General features: G+C 36.2%; 1 protein-coding gene across 17 annotated transcripts in view; it reads left to right on the forward strand.

Annotated features, from left to right (window-relative positions):
* The first annotated feature begins 624 nt into the window (after nucleotides 1-624).
* lrrfip1b (leucine rich repeat (in FLII) interacting protein 1b) overlaps nucleotides 625-19,419 on the forward strand; it is a 41,835-nt gene continuing 23,040 nt past the window's right edge. For 2 of the 17 annotated variants that reach the window (XM_059571362.1, XM_059571367.1), the window contains exons 1-7: nucleotides 631-1,250; nucleotides 14,328-14,414; nucleotides 15,772-15,789; nucleotides 16,044-16,091; nucleotides 16,576-16,620; nucleotides 17,940-17,990; nucleotides 18,854-18,919. In XM_059571362.1, the coding sequence (XP_059427345.1) occupies nucleotides 1,161-1,250; nucleotides 14,328-14,414; nucleotides 15,772-15,789; nucleotides 16,044-16,091; nucleotides 16,576-16,620; nucleotides 17,940-17,990; nucleotides 18,854-18,919 (405 nt within the window). In that variant the 5' untranslated portion in view covers nucleotides 631-1,160. Of the gene's footprint in view, nucleotides 1,251-14,327; nucleotides 14,415-15,771; nucleotides 15,790-16,043; nucleotides 16,092-16,575; nucleotides 16,621-17,939; nucleotides 17,991-18,853; nucleotides 18,920-19,419 lie in introns of all 17 variants that reach the window. The other 15 variants (XM_059571358.1, XM_059571360.1, XM_059571363.1 and 12 more) reach the window with 11 other exon arrangements.

Consider the following 19,419-nt stretch of genomic DNA (forward strand, 5'->3'; position numbering starts at 1 on the left):
TAAAAAAGGCTAACACGTTTAATCCTATATACTGTACAACATGAACCTTGTAGTTGGGAATATTTTATTCTTCCTATAGCCTAATTAAATTAACCAGACTTAAAATTATTACATTATAGTCAGAATTATGAGAATACATCAAACACAGCAAATTAAACAATAAAACTGATATTTTGTAGGTTAAAAAATATAACACACACAGATATATCTAAACGGTTTATAAAACGTTTTATCTCCATAGAGGGCTCTTTTTACAACGACCATGAAAATTATGGCATGAAACGATGTACCAAGTAGCAACATAAATTGTTGTTATCTAATAATGCCTCTTGATGGCGCTAATGCACCAGCCCAAACAACAGTGTGGTACGACGTTCCATCTAATCAAATAGGAATAAAATGCAGTAGATAGACAGACAGACAGTCAGATAGATAGATAGATAGATAGATAGATAGATAGATAGATAGATAGATAGATAGATAGATAGATAGATAGATGATAGATAGATAGATAATTAGATGAATCCTATTCAAAGTAATATAAAAAAAAAAAACGATTTTGCGAACTAAAATGCAAAAAGACGGAAATCATTAAAATGCAAAGGTCAGGTCCCGCCCACATGCCCCGCCCACTTTTCGCGCAGCGTCCAAGCACGGACTGAAATCCGACTGTGTGGCATTGGGCTGCTGTGTATTCTCATCCTAGGGCCGCTCATCATCCGGGTTCGATTTGCCCTAGAAACAAATGCAGCTCTGGTCCGATGACTTTTTTATTCATTCGTTTGGTTTGACGTTCCGAACTAACATATGAAGGAATATTAAGGGAAGACGGGATATATTCTCAGGAATACCTTCGATCTATCGTGCTCATGGCGAATCAGCAAACTGTCCTCTTCCATCCTATCCGTGATGTTTTGACATATCGATGTGTCGTTTGATTGTGCAACAGGCTCCCGCCATATATTCGTGCGGTTTATGGAGACGATGGGGGATCAAAGGGAGGATGTGTCCTAGTGCTCTACATGTTTTTGCTTGTGGTTACAATATAACCATTTATTAATGTTGTTCACTTTGAATGGTGCTCTTTGACATATACACAACTGGACAGCACTTCAGTTTGACGAGGTCATTTTTTGTAGAGGTTGATAAGGGAATTTAAAATGGCAACGCAAGTAACGGGGAGGAAAAGAATTCCCAACCGGGAGAAACTATCGGCGGAGGATGATGCTCTCAGTCAAATAGCTCGCGAGGTAAGATTTCACGTGCTCCCATAGACATAGCTCTATCATGCTGCGCAAAATGTCGTCTTTTTAGACCAACTACTGGAGTTACTAAAATGTAAAGTCTTAATGGAAATCCCCAATGATCTTGCTGAATAATGAAAGGGGTTTTGTCGGTTGTGCTGTCCTCCCGTTTCCAACATGAAGAAAAATGACCACGGATATGATGACGCTCGTGTTCTTTAATAATGTGAATGGAAAACATTGTGCCCCTTCCCCTCCCAGTTGTAAAGCGCTTGTGAATGACAAAACACATTATTCGTCGCAGTCTGAATCAGGGCTTTGTTGCTACAGTAGCTTGACCTACATGATTAAAAGACTTCAGTCATATGTTAATTATAGTGGTAAACAATTTGTCCCTCTACTAATAGCGTTAGTGCAGATGAGCAACAGCATCATGTTTGGATACCTGCACAGACGAAAAAGCTGAGAGAAGGTCCCAGACTGCTGACGTCAGAAGCTGCTGTCATGCGGCACATAGCCTACATCACACCCAGTAGGCTAAATGGCCCGGATAGCCTCAAGGATGTATTTTAAAACACACAGAGCTCAAATTGTGCTGATCACTTAAATTCTCTGCCATATGGGATCCAGCATCGTCCTGGAATCGTTCGGTTTTCAGTTCATAATGAAAAACAGACTCAGATGGCTTGGAGAGTGTGTGTCATAACTGCAGAAAATAAACGGTGCAGGGGTTTATTTGTACACATCTATTATTATTAAACAGTTAATTGATATTTTATCGTTAATTGAAGTCATCTGTTTCAAAAGGTTTGTGTTTAGTGCCACTATTCTTTACAACAATATTCCAGTTCTCTGGTTCACTTAAATACCTCCATGAACCTTTGGATCAACTGGCCACATCTGGAAAGCATTTCGTCACTGAAGAATCCACAATTTTTACTAAAATTCTTCTTTCCTTTATTTGACCTTGACATTATCTTGATGCTTAGCTGGTGCCCTTAATAGGCAAACTCTCTGGGTGTGGTATGGAAATGCATCATGGACATTTAGTCTCCAGCTCCAGCAAAGGGATGGAAAGAGTAATGATGATTTGCATCATTTGCCCTCTGGTCCTTGTGTTCTTGTAAAACTCTGTACCCACCCACTATTAATCTCACCACCCCTCTTACAGGATGAATCAGTCCCTAAAGAATAGAATAAACTCTACATCCTCAAATGTTTTCCTTTCTTTTTATTCTGCTTTCTCACGGAAACTGCACAATCAGCCATAATGCCAAAGGAAGAAATGAGTCAAAGTTAAAGGAATAGTTCAATCAAAAATACAATATTTTGCCATTGTTTTTTATGTTATTTTACATCGTGCCATTCCAAATTCATACAACTTTTATTATTATGTTTAACACCAAAGGTGAGTTATTGAAATACATACTGGGTACAATTTTCAATATAATGAAAGCTCAACAGACTGCACATAATTACAATAAAAGTAATATTAATGTTATCCATGTTGATTTGTGCACTATTTTCCAATTACAGGCAGAAATGTAAGTTTTCATTTGCTGAAAACCATCACATCCACCATGCTTGTCCAATTCATGAATGACTGAATCGATTATTCACTTAGGGTTATGCTGCTTTCTGGCTCCAAATGGGTTTAAGAATGCAGTCAAGTCTGATCTTTTCAGTGATTCACTTGATCCAATTCACAAAACTTGAACAATTTGTTCACTAGACTGATCAAAAAAAAATTGTAAGCCTAAGTAGATCATAGAAACCACTGGTGCCAATGGTTTCTACCATCTGCTTAAGCTTACAATGATCTTGGAACATGCAGACTCAATGATCCAGTTGCAAAAGTACACTTGAGACTATCAGTGATTTGCATTTGAAGCTACCTGTCCATAGTCATTATACGTAATTGATGAAAAAAGTGTAGAAAATAAAATCCTACAGGTTTAGATATAATGTCTGGGTGAACTAATCTTTTAAACACATACCTTAACTTTGTATTTGACAGGAGAGGCACAGTCACATAGCAGCTATATTAGATTGCTCTGTTAAGGCATGAAGTAGGTGTGCACTGCAGTGTGATATTAAATTTTTTAAATTAAATTAAATGTATGCATTTAACAGACGCTTTTATCCAAAGTGACTTCTAGTGCATTTAGGCTATCAATTTTTACATATCATGTGTTCACGGGGAATCGAACCCCCAACTTTGCGCAGTGCTCTACCAATTGAGCTACAGGAACACTATGATATGATATGGGGTCATTAAGATGCTGGGCCACTCAGACAGCTACAGTATGTAGCACTTACAAGTTTCATCAGTAATCAGTATAATCAACATCTCTGCCAGCTGAGCTGTTTTTATACACCACACATTAGGGAACAGCCATGCCAAGAAAATGCATTACAGAACAACCAATCTCTGTCGAAACTTGACCAACTTTCTTTCCTCTGTTTGCAGCAGCAGTGGGGTTGGGGTGTAGACTTATCTCAATGTGATCAGAATGGCACTTTAGTTTTTGCCATGGTAATCACACAAAAGTCTTTCCATAGTCTTTCCCACACATTTTATAGTTAATTCAATGTTTATTTAGCTTAACAGTGTTATAATGTGTTAATAGACTTCTTGGCTTCTTTGCATGATGTTTTAATATATAGTGATGCTTTGGTCTGTTCATTACATTACAGTCTGTAAAATTGTACAAACTAGCATGGGGAGGATTGTTTCGCTCAAAGGTCCTTTATTGGGCCCTGGGGAGAGGTGTCCACCAATAAAATTTTGGCTCTGTGACTTATTGAAACAATTGTACTTGTGGAAAATTTCTGAAAAGATTTTACTTACATGTCAAAGCCTACATCCTACATCATCTGCTGGAATGCCACTTTCTCATGAACGTGCATAAAACAGTTAACAGAAGTTAGAAATTACAGTTCATAAAGTTTTGAATATGGATTTTATTCTTACACAAACCAATTGATTCACTTCAGAAGGCCTTTATTACCCACTATTCACTATAACTCAGATTGTATTCTTTTGAAAGAAGAAAGTTATATACACCGACTTGAGAGTGAGTAAATCATGGGGTAATTTTCATTTTTGGGTGATTTATCCCTTTAAAAACAATGTGAATGTACTTTTAAATTGTAACATGAAGGATTTTACTCAAGTAACCTTAGCTTTTAATGCAAGGTTAAGAAGGTTAGAAAACTAATTAATGAAATTGTTAAGTAATAACCTCATAAATTACAATAAGTATTACATTAAAAATAATAACACTAGTAACACATGCTACTTGGGACCTTCTTATCAATTTTGAGGACCCATTTTACACCAGATGTCCAATTTTGCCTAAGGTTGCTACATACCGTGTCCTACCAAAATCATATTATAATTCCAGAAAAACTGAGCGAAATGCACGCTGATTGCTTATAATCAAATGGATGTTTTTTCAAGCTCAATGACTGATCTCTTTCCAAGTCGAATGTATTTAACATGTCTTAGTTTCACAGAAGCAGAAATCACATCTCATGATCCAAATTTAACATCTAGCTCAGTCACAGCATGTGGAGTCCATTGGAACTTTGGACTCCATTCACATTCGTCTCTTTTTCCACTTACTGCCCTTGTATTTTCTGACTCCCGAGACAGAAAGCAAAAAGCCTTTAAGGCTGTTCGGCTTGTTCCAAATGGCGCTCTTGATATGTACTTATGGTCTTGCAGACCTGCCGTGGCTCGTGTGCCTGTGAGACCGTGGAATGTCCAATTGGATATTTTAGGGATCTCATGATCGCCCACTTTGCAGAAGCACTGATGCAGGCTCTAGCGAATTTTTACCGGACAGTTAATATGGCATTATGCCAGCAAAGTGTGGATTTGGAGGTAGACCATAAAGGTTTAGGATGCCATTTAGAACTTTGTGAAGGTTTTGACAGTTATTATTGCAGAAGGGTTGGGTTTGTGGAGGAAAAGTTGCAGCTTTTGGCTCATCGAGGGAGGGAATTTAGCTGCCCTAGTAAGTGGAGAGTATTTAGCCCCTGCCCCACTGTAGCAACAGATCGGCCAGCCACCACCCACTGACCTGCATCCTATAAGCCTCTCCACAACATCCTGTGTTAATCGACCCTCTAGGAGCCTCACTTTGTTGGCCGCTTTCATTGAAACTCCACAGTCATCTGAAATGTATTCCCTTTCAGGGCTACTGATGACAGTTTAACAGTGAAAGACCTCCAGTGTGAAGTGCCAGGAATGCAGAGGCAGTTTTTCAGTTAGTCATGCAGGGTCATATATCAGCCTATTCTGCTCTCTGTGGTGCAGTGGGAGGCAAAGCTGATGTTGTAGGCCATTGCGAGTGTGCATGTGGGGTGGGGGGGGGGCTGTTTTGCAGTAAGCCTGCGATTAAGTTGCTGGGTAGATTGAGGTGAGGAACAGACAGGAAGTGATGCGTTATGGGCCTGCATTGCGCTCTAAGAGCAGATTAGTCTGGAGCTATACTCTCCATGACCGTCTAATCTCCTGCACTGTCACCTGGAAAACAAAAACAATTCATTCCCTATAGCTGTGTGTATTATATTTACTCAGAATCACTTTCAAACCACTTTATGTGACCATTGTTTAAGGATTGTTTATTTGCTAACAGTGTTGTTTTAGTACTTCATTTACCAACATAATTATGCAAATAAGGTACTGCCACAAATAAGATGACAACTTCAGAGCTGAAAGCAAATTGCTTAGTGCAATTTCCCATCTTGAAAGCCAGATCTGTTTGTTTAACTACTGCGATCCAGGCATCTTAGAAGGGTAATTAAAATGCTTAAAGTGTGCTCAATTAATGTTTTACTAGTATATGTACTCAATGAAACTCTAAAAACTGATCAGTAGAAAATATAGACAAACATTTATTTTATATAATTCAAAAAGATTTAGGCCCAATCCCAATTCTACCCCTTAGCCCTTTCCCCTACCCCTCCGTTTCATGCGTTCACGTGAAGGGGTAGTGGTGTCCCGATTCTCTTTTGGTTGGAGGGGTAGGGGAAGGGCCAGACAGCCCTTCAAATGAAGATTTTTCGGGACCACACTTCAAACGAAAGGGTATGAATTATCTCTGCAATATGGCTGCCTGAGCGAACAAAAAGACACATGAATGTAAGCATTTTGGGCAATAATAAAGATTTGAATGAAAATTATTCATTTGTTTTATGTTACATTCAATTGTGAGTTCATATTAACTGTCATGTTACTCAAAGAAATGTTGGAAAAAATCGCTAATATTTGCTAATGTCATATCATTATAGACTGCAGATAGAAGGCTACCACAACATATTTTCATGACTGATCAGGGCAATAACCACCGTAGACATTGAGGAGGGCTAGTCCCCCCAATAATTAGAAATCACCCTTTTCTCAAACAATGAGAGACAGAGAGAGAGAGAGAGAGAGAGAGAGAGAGAGTGAGATGGAAGTTGTGTATATGCACGTCTGTGCATTTCTTTTTTTAGAGTGAGTTTACTTAAAAACAGCGATTTTATCCTCTCTCTGCTGGAAAATATAATGTAGCGATTCAGTATTTAAACTAATTTAATAAAAGTCGTGGGGCAGCATTGACAAGATTTTCTCCTGTGTGAGCTGCACGATTTCCGATATGCGTGTGTGTGTGTGTGGGGGGGGGGCGTGCTTTTGTGACATACAGTATCAGGACACAACTCTGTATAATGACATGGGTATGACACAGGTATTACAAGGAGAGGGTGACTTATGAGGACATAACCCATGTCCCCATTTTTCAAAACGCGTATAAATCATACAGAATGAGTTTTTTTGGAGAAAGTAAAAATGCACAAAGTTTCCTGTGAGGGTTAGGGTTAGGTGTAGGGTTGGTGAAGGGCGATAGAATATACAGTTTCTACAGTATAAAAACCATTACGCCTAGCATCTGTATTGACGGTAATTGTGTTGAAAACACAATGTAAAATAAAACTTTATAAGTTACATATACAAAATATTTTATTACTGTGTAATTACAATAAAATAATGATTCAGTTTAAATCACCTTTATAAATTGAATAAAAACAAAACAAAAAACACTATGCACATTCTTTATACATCATTTTGTTAATGTAGAGGTGAAAATCGTAGAATTTTATGTAGAAAAGTAAAAATGCGATCTTATTGTGACCAAATAGCGACTTGAATGCACCTGACCTCATAATTATGACTTGTCATCTGGTAAGTTCTTAAAAAAAAATGGTAACCTTGAAAAGGTTCTGTTTTTGATTGTTTTTCCTGAAATACCACACACAAAACCATTTCCAGTCCACGCAAATGCAAACACACACACACACACACACACAAATTTCTGATCTGGGTGAAGTGTGACTCAGCGTACTTGATATTCAAATTAACCCCTCTGCAAGACTGTGGAGGAGGAGGACAGCTCTTGTTGTTTGTTCCATCAGTCCCTATGCAAAGTTCATTTTGCAGTCTTGCTCCAAGCCACATATGTTAAAAATGGCTGTGAGGTGCAGGCTTGTTTGCTTTGGAGCCTAATCCTATGTGTGCTCACTGCTCATGGTCTCCAAAGACACCCAGAGTATAAGTCAAAATGTGCTGGGCCTGAACCACAACTGCCTACTTCATTTCTGCCATGTGGACTGCATATCAAACTGACTCAATGCTGCCATGCTAGGAGTCCTCTAGAAAAAGATCAAGACTATAACAAGGCTATGCGATTTTGTTATTGGATTGTCTAATTGGAAGAGAGTCTATTTTGAGTTGGTCTGCCTGGGAGCAGATTGTGAGATAAAGTTAATTCACATGGGGTTGCCAAAGCATGAGTTTGATCTCAGATATTCATGAGTTCCACTGTGGCAAATTGAATAAATTATACCTCTCTTCCTTCTTGGAGCTTTGTGAATGACTGCAAGACATTTGCACATGCAAATATACACACCAACAGTCCCAAAAGCACATCTTACAGTTTATGCCAAGCACAGACTCGTCTTGTAAATTCAAGTAGTTGAATGATTAATCTATAAAGATTAAACTCTTCCTAATACTACTTATGTGGTATGTTGGATTATGACAGATATCTTGCTTCACACAGCAACATATGATAAGCAGCAGCATGCAAATGATAGAATCAGAACTCCAGACTGCACAAATTATTTAAAAAGTAAAACAAATTTAGTTAATTGTTTGATATATTTGATTATCTTGATTATTATTTGTGTCATATAAACACTGCTGTTTTATAAGTATTTCTGCCTATTTGGAGAAAAAAAAGTGTCATTTTACAATCTTAATTTTGAATCGGACATAACTAAAAAATGACTCAAGATTAATTGAGGAAGTCAGTTGTAATGTGTTTAAATCAAACCATTCATAATGAAAGTTTCATTAAAAAAGAACTGGTTCTTAAGACCTTGAATCAAAGATCACAGCACCCTGTGTTTGCTCACTTTAAAATTGCATTATGTATAAATAAAACTTTTATTTACTGAAACCACATGTGGATGCATAATTTCCTTTTGTTTATTTATTTATTATTATTATTATTATTATTATTTGGTTTGGTCACATATCACATATCAATAATAATAATAATAATAATTATTATTATTATTATTATAATAATAAAAATAAATATAATATATATAAATATAAATATAATAAATAAATTGTCCTGGAAAGAAATACAGCATAATTATTTATGTTTTTCAGATTTTTTTGTCAGTTGTAAGTTGTCAATTGTAAGTTATTGATATTTTTAAGAGAATAATTTATGTTTACCAAGGCTGAATTTATTTGATCAAAAATACAGTAAAGGGTAATTTAGTAAAAGAGCAACATTTATTTGAAATTGATTTTTTGTATCAGTGTCTTTACTGCCACTTTTGATTAATGTGAATCATGCCTTCTAAATAAAAATATTGATTTCTTTCAAATTGCTTTATATATCTTCAACAACCCAAACTACTGAATGGTACTGTAGCACTGAATGGTCCCTTTGCTCTTATGTGAGTTCGCAGAGTTGATCTCTTTCCTGGCACAGAAAAAATCTAGTTCCTTATGGCTCCATAGGGAGGCCTGTGGGGTCCTGACAGCTGAGGAGGAAAGGAACATCTGTCAGATTCTGCCACGTTCTTGCTTGATCTAGGACAGGCACTCTGTCTTCTCCTCACAGAACCTCAAATCCCTCTAATAGCAGTGACTTGTAGCCTGTTTTTACAGAGCGGTGTTTAACGAAACCAGAAACTAAACATTAAAGCTCAAAATATAGCTTCCCCAGTGAGGGAATCCAGCCAGAAAAAAAAAAAAAAAACCCAGATTGCACTGACTGCTTTCATTTTTCTTTTTTTAGTTGAGCATATCTGAGAGAAGATTTAGTGCATTAGAAATCATTCATGTATGACAGCTGTGACAGACAGTTAAGCTGGAGGCTTTCATAATTAAAGAAGCTAAATATTGCATTAGCAGTAATAATGTCATTTCTCTATACAATTTAGCTCTGCAGTAACTAAAACCAACCAAAAGCACTGGTCTGAAGTGGAGAATGTTCACAATTCTAGGATGACTGATAAGGCACCAGTTTATCACATACACATGTGTCTCATGCTGAGTCACTGATCAAAGGGTTTTGACCTGTGGAGTCCACTGGCATGTGGATGCGTTTAGCCTGTAACTATTCTTTATTGGTGCACTATTTCAGCAGACATTCTGGAATGGAAACTTTTGGAATTACATTGCTCAAGCTATGGTTCTTTTTTAATATCGGCTATTAGCTTCACCAGCCTAAAACTGTTGTTTAACACACACGATATGAACTAGCTGGGTTATTCATTTTCTGTTACTTCTGTTAATATTGATGATGACCATACTCCACATAAATTATTAACATGATTATACCACATGTGACTGATATATTATCCACTATTAGATTTTTTTTTTAATTATCGGCATCAGCCGCTATGCTTTTCTGTTTGGTTAATGTATCAAAAGCAGGACTTTTATTTTGACAGTGTTGTCAACCTTAGCGCCTGAATGTTTTAGCTCCCATTCTTCATTTTCATTAGTTTATTAGTTTAACAGAGAGATAGAACTGTTAAACATTTAAATGGTAATGGTAATAATAGCAAAATCAAATATACTTCAGTATATCTTTAGTTGGATTTCAGCACTGCTTCACAATTAAAGTGCATTAAGTACAACATTTTTTCAATTTAGCAGATTTTAAGTATACCAGTTTAGTAAAAGCACAATTGCAGGGTGTTTTTATTAAAGGGATAGTTCACCCAAAAATCTAAATTATGTCATTAATAACTCACCCTCATGTCGTTCCAAACCATTAAGACCTCCGTTTATCAAGACCTCCGTTTACCTCCGTTAAGATATTTTAGATTTAGTCCGACAGCTCTCAGTCTCTCCACTGAAACTGTGTGTACGGTATGCTGTCCATGTCCAGAAAGGTAAGAAAAACATCATCAATGTAGTCCATGTGACATCAGAGGGTCAGTTAGAATTTTTGAAGCATCGAAAATACATTTTGGTCCAAAAATAGCAAAAACTATGACTTTATTCAGCATTGTCTTCTCTTCCGTGTCTGTTGTGAGAGGGTAATCAAGGGCAATCATCGGCAATAACGCCATTACATCGAGCGCAAAAGAACGGGTGAACCGTTATCTTAAACCGGTTTATTGAATCGAACTGTCTGAAAGAACTACTGGTGATCTGAAAACCGGTTCTTGACTCGTGAAAGAGGCAATCTTTCGTTCATTATCTGGCTCCGCTCTGTGTTCATCTTCAGTTCTCTCTTCACAGCAGTTCAGTCAGTGTACTGTTTGAGTACATGAATTACTCCGGGATATTGGTTTGTTTGAACTCAGAGGGAGTGTCAGCCACATTAAAAAAGTTAACAGCTTAAGTCATTTGTGGATTAATGCGTATTGGATACGCGAACCTTTTAAAACGATTCAGTTCGATTTGGTGAACTGGTTCAAAAAGATCCGGTTACATTGAATTATTCGTTCGCGAACTGGATATCACATCCTGCTTTGTTTTGAACTCACTCACAACAGACACGGAGGAGAAGACAATGCTGAATAAAGTAATAGTTTTTGCTATTTTTGGACCAAAATGTATTTTCGATGCTTAAAATTCTAACTGACCCTCTGATGTCACATGACTACTTTGATGATGTTTTTCTTACCTTTCTGGACATGGACAGTATACCATACACACAGCTTCAATTGAGGGACTGAGAGCTCTCGGACTAAATCTAAAATATCTTAAACTTTGTTCCGAAGATAAACGGAGGTCTCACGGGTTTGGAACGACATGAGGGTGAGTTATTAATGACATAATTATGATTTTTTTTGATGAACTAACCCTTTAAGTACATACATATGTACATGTATTTTTAGCTACACACACACACACACACACACACACACACACACACACACACACACACACACACACACACACACACACATTTCAAATTTAAATGTTTATTGCACATGCTTATTGGATTGAACAGACCTTAACTGAAAACAACGCTACCTCAGAGGACTTCAGTATTAATATTATTGTAATATTGTTGCAGTGTTTGTCTTGTTGCTAGGCAGACTATTTTGTAATGAACTATTCTTGGCAGAAAATCATTTACATGTTAAATTATGTTTTTTCTGTCATTTCCATTTTGCTGTGTCCAGATAGTCTGTGATAGTCAGTAGCTTGTGGGAGTTGCTCGGCTGAGCAGTGTGAACTCTCCAGTTCTCGGCATGCTGTTGACAGGCCAGTGGACGTGGCTGGCAGGATCTAGGGCAGAGGCTTGTCTGAAGACCCTTATTCAATGAGTTGTGACTTGTTCAGACAAAAGAACCAGAGCAGCTTTCTAACAGTCTTTTTGTGTTGCTTGGTAAGCTTGTTATTCTGACCAATGTGTCAGAGATTTAGCCAGACTTCGTACAGTGCATTATACATGCTGTGAATGTCTACAGTATATGGATGGACAGAAAAACTGCAGACAATAAAGGTCAAATTCATTTGAGGTATTACAAAACAAGTTTTCTTTTTATTATTACAAATGCAACATAATAAATGGGCATTCTTCCCCTCAAATAATCACAGTGGCTTTATCTTAAACACCCTTGTTCTAGACCAATTGCAAGGTCTTTGATTAGGCTCTCAAACAATCATTAAAAATAAGTAATGACGACAACTATATAGTGTACTACTTTACAAATTACTTTCTCTCTCTCACCCAAGGAAATGCTTGGGTAATTTGTTCACTATTTTGTAATGAGCGATACATTGAAAACACTGCCCCCTAGTGAGTCATAAATTATCACATAGTTTCCATACCAAAAACAAAGCTACCAACTTCTGTTTGAGTGACTTGCAGAGAAATACTTTACACCACAAAACTACTAAAATATTGTGCTCAAAATTGATTTTATACTGTTAAGATTATTTTTTTCTGATATGACATTGCTAAAAAGAACATTATGTTGTGTGTTTGGTGTATTTCAATGTTTATGTGGTTTAATGTTCAGAAGCACTTTATTTTCCACATAATGTACATTACTGTTGCTCCTCTATGCCCTGACGTTCTGAAACGCGTTTTTTTTCTACAAAGCTTATCGTTCCGAAAAGCGAGGTGTATGCTTTTCAGCTATCTGGTGCATTGTGATTGGCTGAATACCTCACGCGTGTGACGGATGTGTTATGCCCCTTAACATACTGTGATGCCAGCACAACGAGACAAATCCAATAAAACCCATTATAAACGAGGCATTTGTTGCATCCAGTGGGGACATAATTACTGATTATAATGAGAATTATAATTGAGAATGGGGCGGCTGGCAGATTCAACAAAGGAGCGGACGGCGGCGTGGTTGACTCTTTAACTTTTATAAAGAATATTTCTTTGGATTTGAGACTTTTGTAGTAAATAATGTAATATGTTTTAAACAATGACCTATTTTAAATTTCAGACAAAGTACAAAGGGACAAATATTAAAAGAAATTAAAAGAAAAATAATAAAGGGACACATTAAATATGGGTTCACTTGCAAGAGTGATAAATCTAGTTTGCGGTTTCTACAGCAAATTATTGGCTGCCAAGAGCTTGTTGCCATTAAAATTCAAGAGACTTTTATAACCCAAACATTACAGAATCTATGAAGACAAGCCTATGTTGTGTTTAAATTTCATGGTAATATTAGAAAAATTGCAATGTTTGATTTTTAAGGACATTTATTGTTATTTTATCCTCTTAAGAATGGCATTTTTATGATGATAAATAGTAAGCAGTTATGATGTTTTACGTCATTTGGGTTGCTGAGCAACCTTTTTTTCTGTTATCCTTTGGGTTTCACATGTTGACCGGAAATGACAGCTTGGAGGCAGTGAGTGAGCTATTCCTTCCTGGCACTGCCTGTCTGTGTGTGTGTGTGTGTGTGTGTGTGTGTGCTTAATGATTAGCGATTTGAATTGAAATCTTGTTTTTGTTTACAGCTTACGATATTACAGTATATTAATGACCCTTATTATGGTTATATATTTATACTTATTATACTTTCTCTGGACCATCGTTTTTTTTTTTTTTTTTTTCATAGTTAAACCATTTTTTTGACAGGTAGAATAATCATTTCTAATGGTTCTTAATCTTGTTGCTGCTGATCAGTGCTCATTTCCATGGGCCTTCCGCCTCCTCAAATCTGGCATTCATCTGCAGTTGAAGTCAATGATTAGATTAAAACTACATTATAATGGATAAATCAATAGAAGCCTGTGAATTACTTAATTTGATTACACTCCAAGAACTCTCCTCAACTTCAGTTTTAGCTTTTGGTGTGCATAGAGCTCCAGCAGAAAAGGTTTCTGTGTCATACTGTGTAGCCTTTCTGGTACAGTAAATAGTACTGACTTTCATATTTAATAGAAAAATGTAGATGCAAGTGCATTTTGTACATGTGATTTATTTATTGTTAGTTTTATATGTTTATGCATATTTTTTTCTCTATTTGATTGGTTCTGACTCTGAATCCCTCTCTTTCTCTATATCTTTCTACCAGGCAGAGGCAAGACTGGCAGCTAAACGGGCAGCCCGGGCAGAAGCTCGAGAAATCCGTATGAAGGAATTGGAGAGGCAACAGAAAGAGGTCAGGAGATAATCTGTTTAGCAGACTGTTACAGTTCTACTGTTTATTCTTAGGATCTACAAATGGCCTGTAAGGTTCTACATAAGATGATAACTACTATATTTCACACTTGCACAACATGTAGTTCACTCTTTATTTAAGCAAAATCATGAAAGCAAGAGTGCAAGAACTTATATTTCAAAAACAACATGGCCAGTTTTCTCTCTTTTTGCTCTGTCATTGAAAAAAAAAAACTCAAATGAAGCCAAAGAGAACCAAGCATCACATGTCTCGTTCCGCACATAGTTGCAACAAAGAGTTGTTTCTTTCTTTAATGAATAAGTGTTTTTTAACAAGTCAGCTTAGTGAATGATTCAATCACTCACTCCTAATAAACAAAAAGTGACATGAAAAAAAAAAGAACAGGATTACAACATGACCAGGAATGAGAACCTCTGACCTTGAATGATGTGAATTCTCTTTATTTGTCATAAATCACTTCAGGATTAAAGAACAGTACCACTCTCACAACTGAACTGGAACAGAAACACAGCTATTCATGATTTAAACCTTTGAACTTTCTAAACATCTTAAAGTGCATGAGTTGTGAAGCAGAGAAAAGAGTGTATAAATATTCTTGTGTTTCATAAGAAGGTTTTACTAAGCATGTGGAAAAAAAGTGGGGCGCATGTGATCATGGATCATTGTGTGTGTGTTTTTGTGTGTGAGTGTGAGTGTGTGTGTCTGTGCTGATGTTTACCTTAGAAAATAGCTACTCTTTAATAGTAAACTGAGAATCTGATATGAATGTATCAAACATTTCATATATGTATCGATTTATATTTATGACATAATCCCATTTAAAGGTCAGTGTCAGTGAGTCAATGAGATTTTACTTGAAAGAAGTCTTTAATACTTTTGATCAGTTTATTCTGGCTGAATAAAATATTTGTAGATGTTTTTTATTAAATAATAATAAAAGAAAATCTTAATGACTCCCAAATTTTATTGGTAGTATATGTGTCTAATAAAAGTCCAGTCAAAGACTGTTTTAACCCAATTCTAACATAAAAATATAAAAAAGAAAATAAATTTGATGCTGTTACATTTAGGGACTCATACAGTCATACAAACAATAAGACCATTAAGGGTTAATTTGTTGTCATTATGAATCAGGGTCATGTTCTAAAAGGCTTTTGAGAATGTTTTTGGTTCTGTATGGATTATAAAAATCTTTTTGTTTGTTAGATTTAAATTCTTTATACCTATTCTGATTTATTTACAAATGAACTTTCTACTCTTCTTCAAGCTCTTTATATCTTTCTCTTCCTGTCTTACTTTCTTTCTATTTATCCTGGTCTCCCCACTGTTTATTTAGATATATCAAGCCCAAAAGGTAAGATCTGTCCCTCCATACTCTTCATTTCTTTCTTACATTAATAATATTTGCTCATTAGAAATATAAACTGTATTATTTTACATTATTTTACCTATATGAAATATAACCTAAGCTTGAAGAACAAGAAACAGGACCTGTCCCACATTCAAACCATGTTTTCTTTCACACCTGTTTTTAATATCCTATTCCTTCATTATACTTTCATAACCCTTCCTCATTTGATCGTCTTGCTCTCCTCCTCTCTGCACCAGAAATACTATGGGCTGGACAGCAAATGGGGCCATATTGAACAGTGGATGGTATGACCTGTCATTAAACCACACTGCCGCATGCAGTAGACCACCAAAGATAGAATTCGCATTAGAAAATTCACTCAGCACAGGTCCCGAATGCAGTTAACTATCGTAATGTCCTTCAGAGAATGAAATGTGATTGGTTGATGTTGCATGTCTCTTATGCAGTCTGTGTCTGATCCTCATTTCACAGGCTTTACTGGAGCAGTGGGGGGCAGGAAGCCCATATGACATGTTAGGGCTTAGCAGAGGTGGTCATAACATAGAGCAGGATTATAGGGCGGTCGCGTGACCCACATCTTAAAGTACTCAACCCTCCCCTCCCACCCCTCCAGACACCCTGTCTGAGCCCTGTAATAAACCGTAATATGACAGACAGCGTAATCTCTCAGTGCATGCTTTGTTCAATTTTTGCAGTTTTTGATAATCATGTGACCTTTTGACCTAAAACTTCCTGCTTTCTGTCCCCTTTTCCTGCTCTGCTTTTCAGGAGGACAGTGAGCGGTATTCCCGCCACTCTCGGAGACATACCTCGGTCTGTATCTCTCCCTCTGCTTTTCATCCTTCTATTTCATTCACTTTTTATTTAATACTACGCTCTTACTATGTACATTTAATTTCTTCTGTAACTTTCTTTTCCATTTATTTCATTTGTTCAGTTTTATACTGTGCTGTTTAGACCTCAGATGTCCATCAACCAAAATTTTAAATAACCTTACTCATCTTAATTATGTCAAAAAAGACCTAACTTGTCTCATGACGAAAACGTACCTGTGGGAACTTTTTTTTGCAAGACGTGAAATACGTACCAATAATTAAATATCACTGCAGTTTCTATTTCTACATTAACATTAGAGGTGGTAAAACAGTGAGCTTTTTTTTTTTTTTTATCATTTTCAATAACAATGTTATGTTTACAGCTCCATGTGTTTCACTTTCCGGATGTGACAGGCTTGTTCCGTGGCCATTAAGAGTTATAGCGCCACTTAACAGACATTTCAAGTCAGAACTGCGGTGACACTTTACAAAACCAATGTCACATAAAATGTACCATATCTACGTTTATCTGTTCCAGGGGAAAGAAACAAACACTCTTTTAGTGCCACTAAGGGGACATTTAACATCGAATATGTCTAGAAACATATGGCGGTATTTATTATTTTTTTTGCAAAAAAGTTCCCACAGGTACGTTTTCATCTTGCGATCATGTTGAAAAAGACTGTCACTAAAGAGAAGAAAATATGAAAAATAAATTGCAATCTAATTTCCATATGGTTACAAAGAATAAGGGCTGTTTGATTCTGAATTTTTATTTTTATTTTGAATGATTGGAGGAACATTAGTTCTACTAATCTTGATGTAACTAGATGATACAAAGACTTACCTCCTTTTCAAACATACAGTACATCTGATTATCAACATCTCTTCATGTAGTCTGGAGCAGTGCTTAAAGGTTTCCATTGTTTACAACAGAACAAGCTTATTTAAGCTAAATTAAGATTACAGGGTTTTTTTTTCAACAAATGAGAATATCACTAAAATGAGATTTTTGTCAGATTTGTGTGTCTAAATTTAGATTTGTCCATAACATTTGGTAGGTGCAAACACACACACACACACACACACACACACACACACACACACACACACACACAATGGAAAATATACTTAAATTAAAAAAAAAAAAAAGTTTTAACTGATAAAGCAAGCATTGTTGAAAGGTATTCATCTAATTATATCATATTTCTAGGGGGTATTGGTTACATATTCTTTATAGCAGTAAGCTTAGAAATACCGAATTTTTTACTCAATGCACAAACTCAACTCCTTGTTTTCTTTGTCTTCCTGTCTCAGATATCAGATGATGAGGAGCGGATGTCTGTTGGGAGTCGGGGCAGTTTGAGGGTTAGTATACTTGTGATGTCATTAGAATGATAAAAAAAGAACATTGCATCATTTATGCCAGTTTATAGCATTTACCTCTCAAAATCAAAGGGTGGTAGTTAAGTGGTTATTAATTTGAAGGTTCCAGGTTAAAATAATGGAAAGAAAAATTCCTGCGTTTGTTGTAATTTTCTGTAATTTAATAAAAAGAGTGGTTTTAACTTTGTTTTAATCTTCTAACAAATAAATAGAAATACTTAAATGACTAATGTTTCTGGCATCAACCATGCACAGAAAATGATGGTGGTTATGTAGTAAAAGAGCTTGTGTGGGCTTGCTTTTTTTCCTTTTTTCATTACAGTTTTTCTCAATTGATTTTTGCACATTTCTCCAAACTCATGTCACTGTTCTCAAAAAAGTTAACACAGTGATCTGAATACTTTGTAATTTTCCTAAACAGATTGAACGTATTCATTCATTTCATACAAATTACAAATGCAGATAATTTTCTCAAAAAAATGTGCACATAACTATGAAATGTTTTACAATACTTAATACAACCAACCAATAGTTTAAAATAAAAATTTAAAAAGGTCTTACACAAATCACAAAGTTTTATGTACCATTTGTCCAAACGCAACAAACAAACAAAATTAATAAAAAAGTATCGATGACGGAATTGATTACTGATTAAGGAATCAAGATTCTGTGCAACTGCATTTTGCACAAAGAGCACTGTCACTGCTTCTTTCCTCTTTCATTCTTTCAGACTTGCTGAAACACACTTGTGCGACAATCTGTCACCTCAGCTACTTTCATATATTTATTTTTTTCTTCATTTCTCATTCTCACATTGTCCTTTTGTCCTCCTCTGCTTACCGCAGGGCAACCACACAGATCTCTGCAGCAGCACCAGCAGTCTGCCTTCAGCCAGACTACAAAATGGACGGGTCTGTCCCTCTCACAATCCCCAACAATTCATCTTTAATCCTTTCTTTAGTATTAATTATCTTCTCCATTGTTTTATCTTATAGCCCTTTCTTCCTTTTGACTGCTCTTCCTTCCCCGGTCATTTCATAGGAATTTTTGATGAAAAAATCTATATACTTTACAGAGTGATGGTATAAGCATCCTAAAGTAAAGTAAAGTAAGGTGAGGTGAGGTCAGGTCAGGTCAGGTCAGGTCAGGTCAGGTAAGGTATGGTAAGGTAAGGTAAAGTAAAATAAAATACACTTGTTTTAAATAAATTCTTAAGTACTACGTTACACAATAGCACTGTGAAATACACTAATCAGGAAGTGAAACTAGCACTACATCTTAAGGTACAGCCACATTAGCAACATTTCAGTTCCCTATCTGTCGGTCACTACGAGTTATGTCGAACGACATATGGGGTCTCACTTGGGAGGCCAATCATCTCTGAGTTTAAGAGAAAATGCCAATGAAAATT

This window comes from Carassius carassius, chromosome 17 (assembly GCF_963082965.1).
Source record: "Carassius carassius chromosome 17, fCarCar2.1, whole genome shotgun sequence".
NCBI lineage: Eukaryota > Metazoa > Chordata > Actinopteri > Cypriniformes > Cyprinidae > Carassius > Carassius carassius.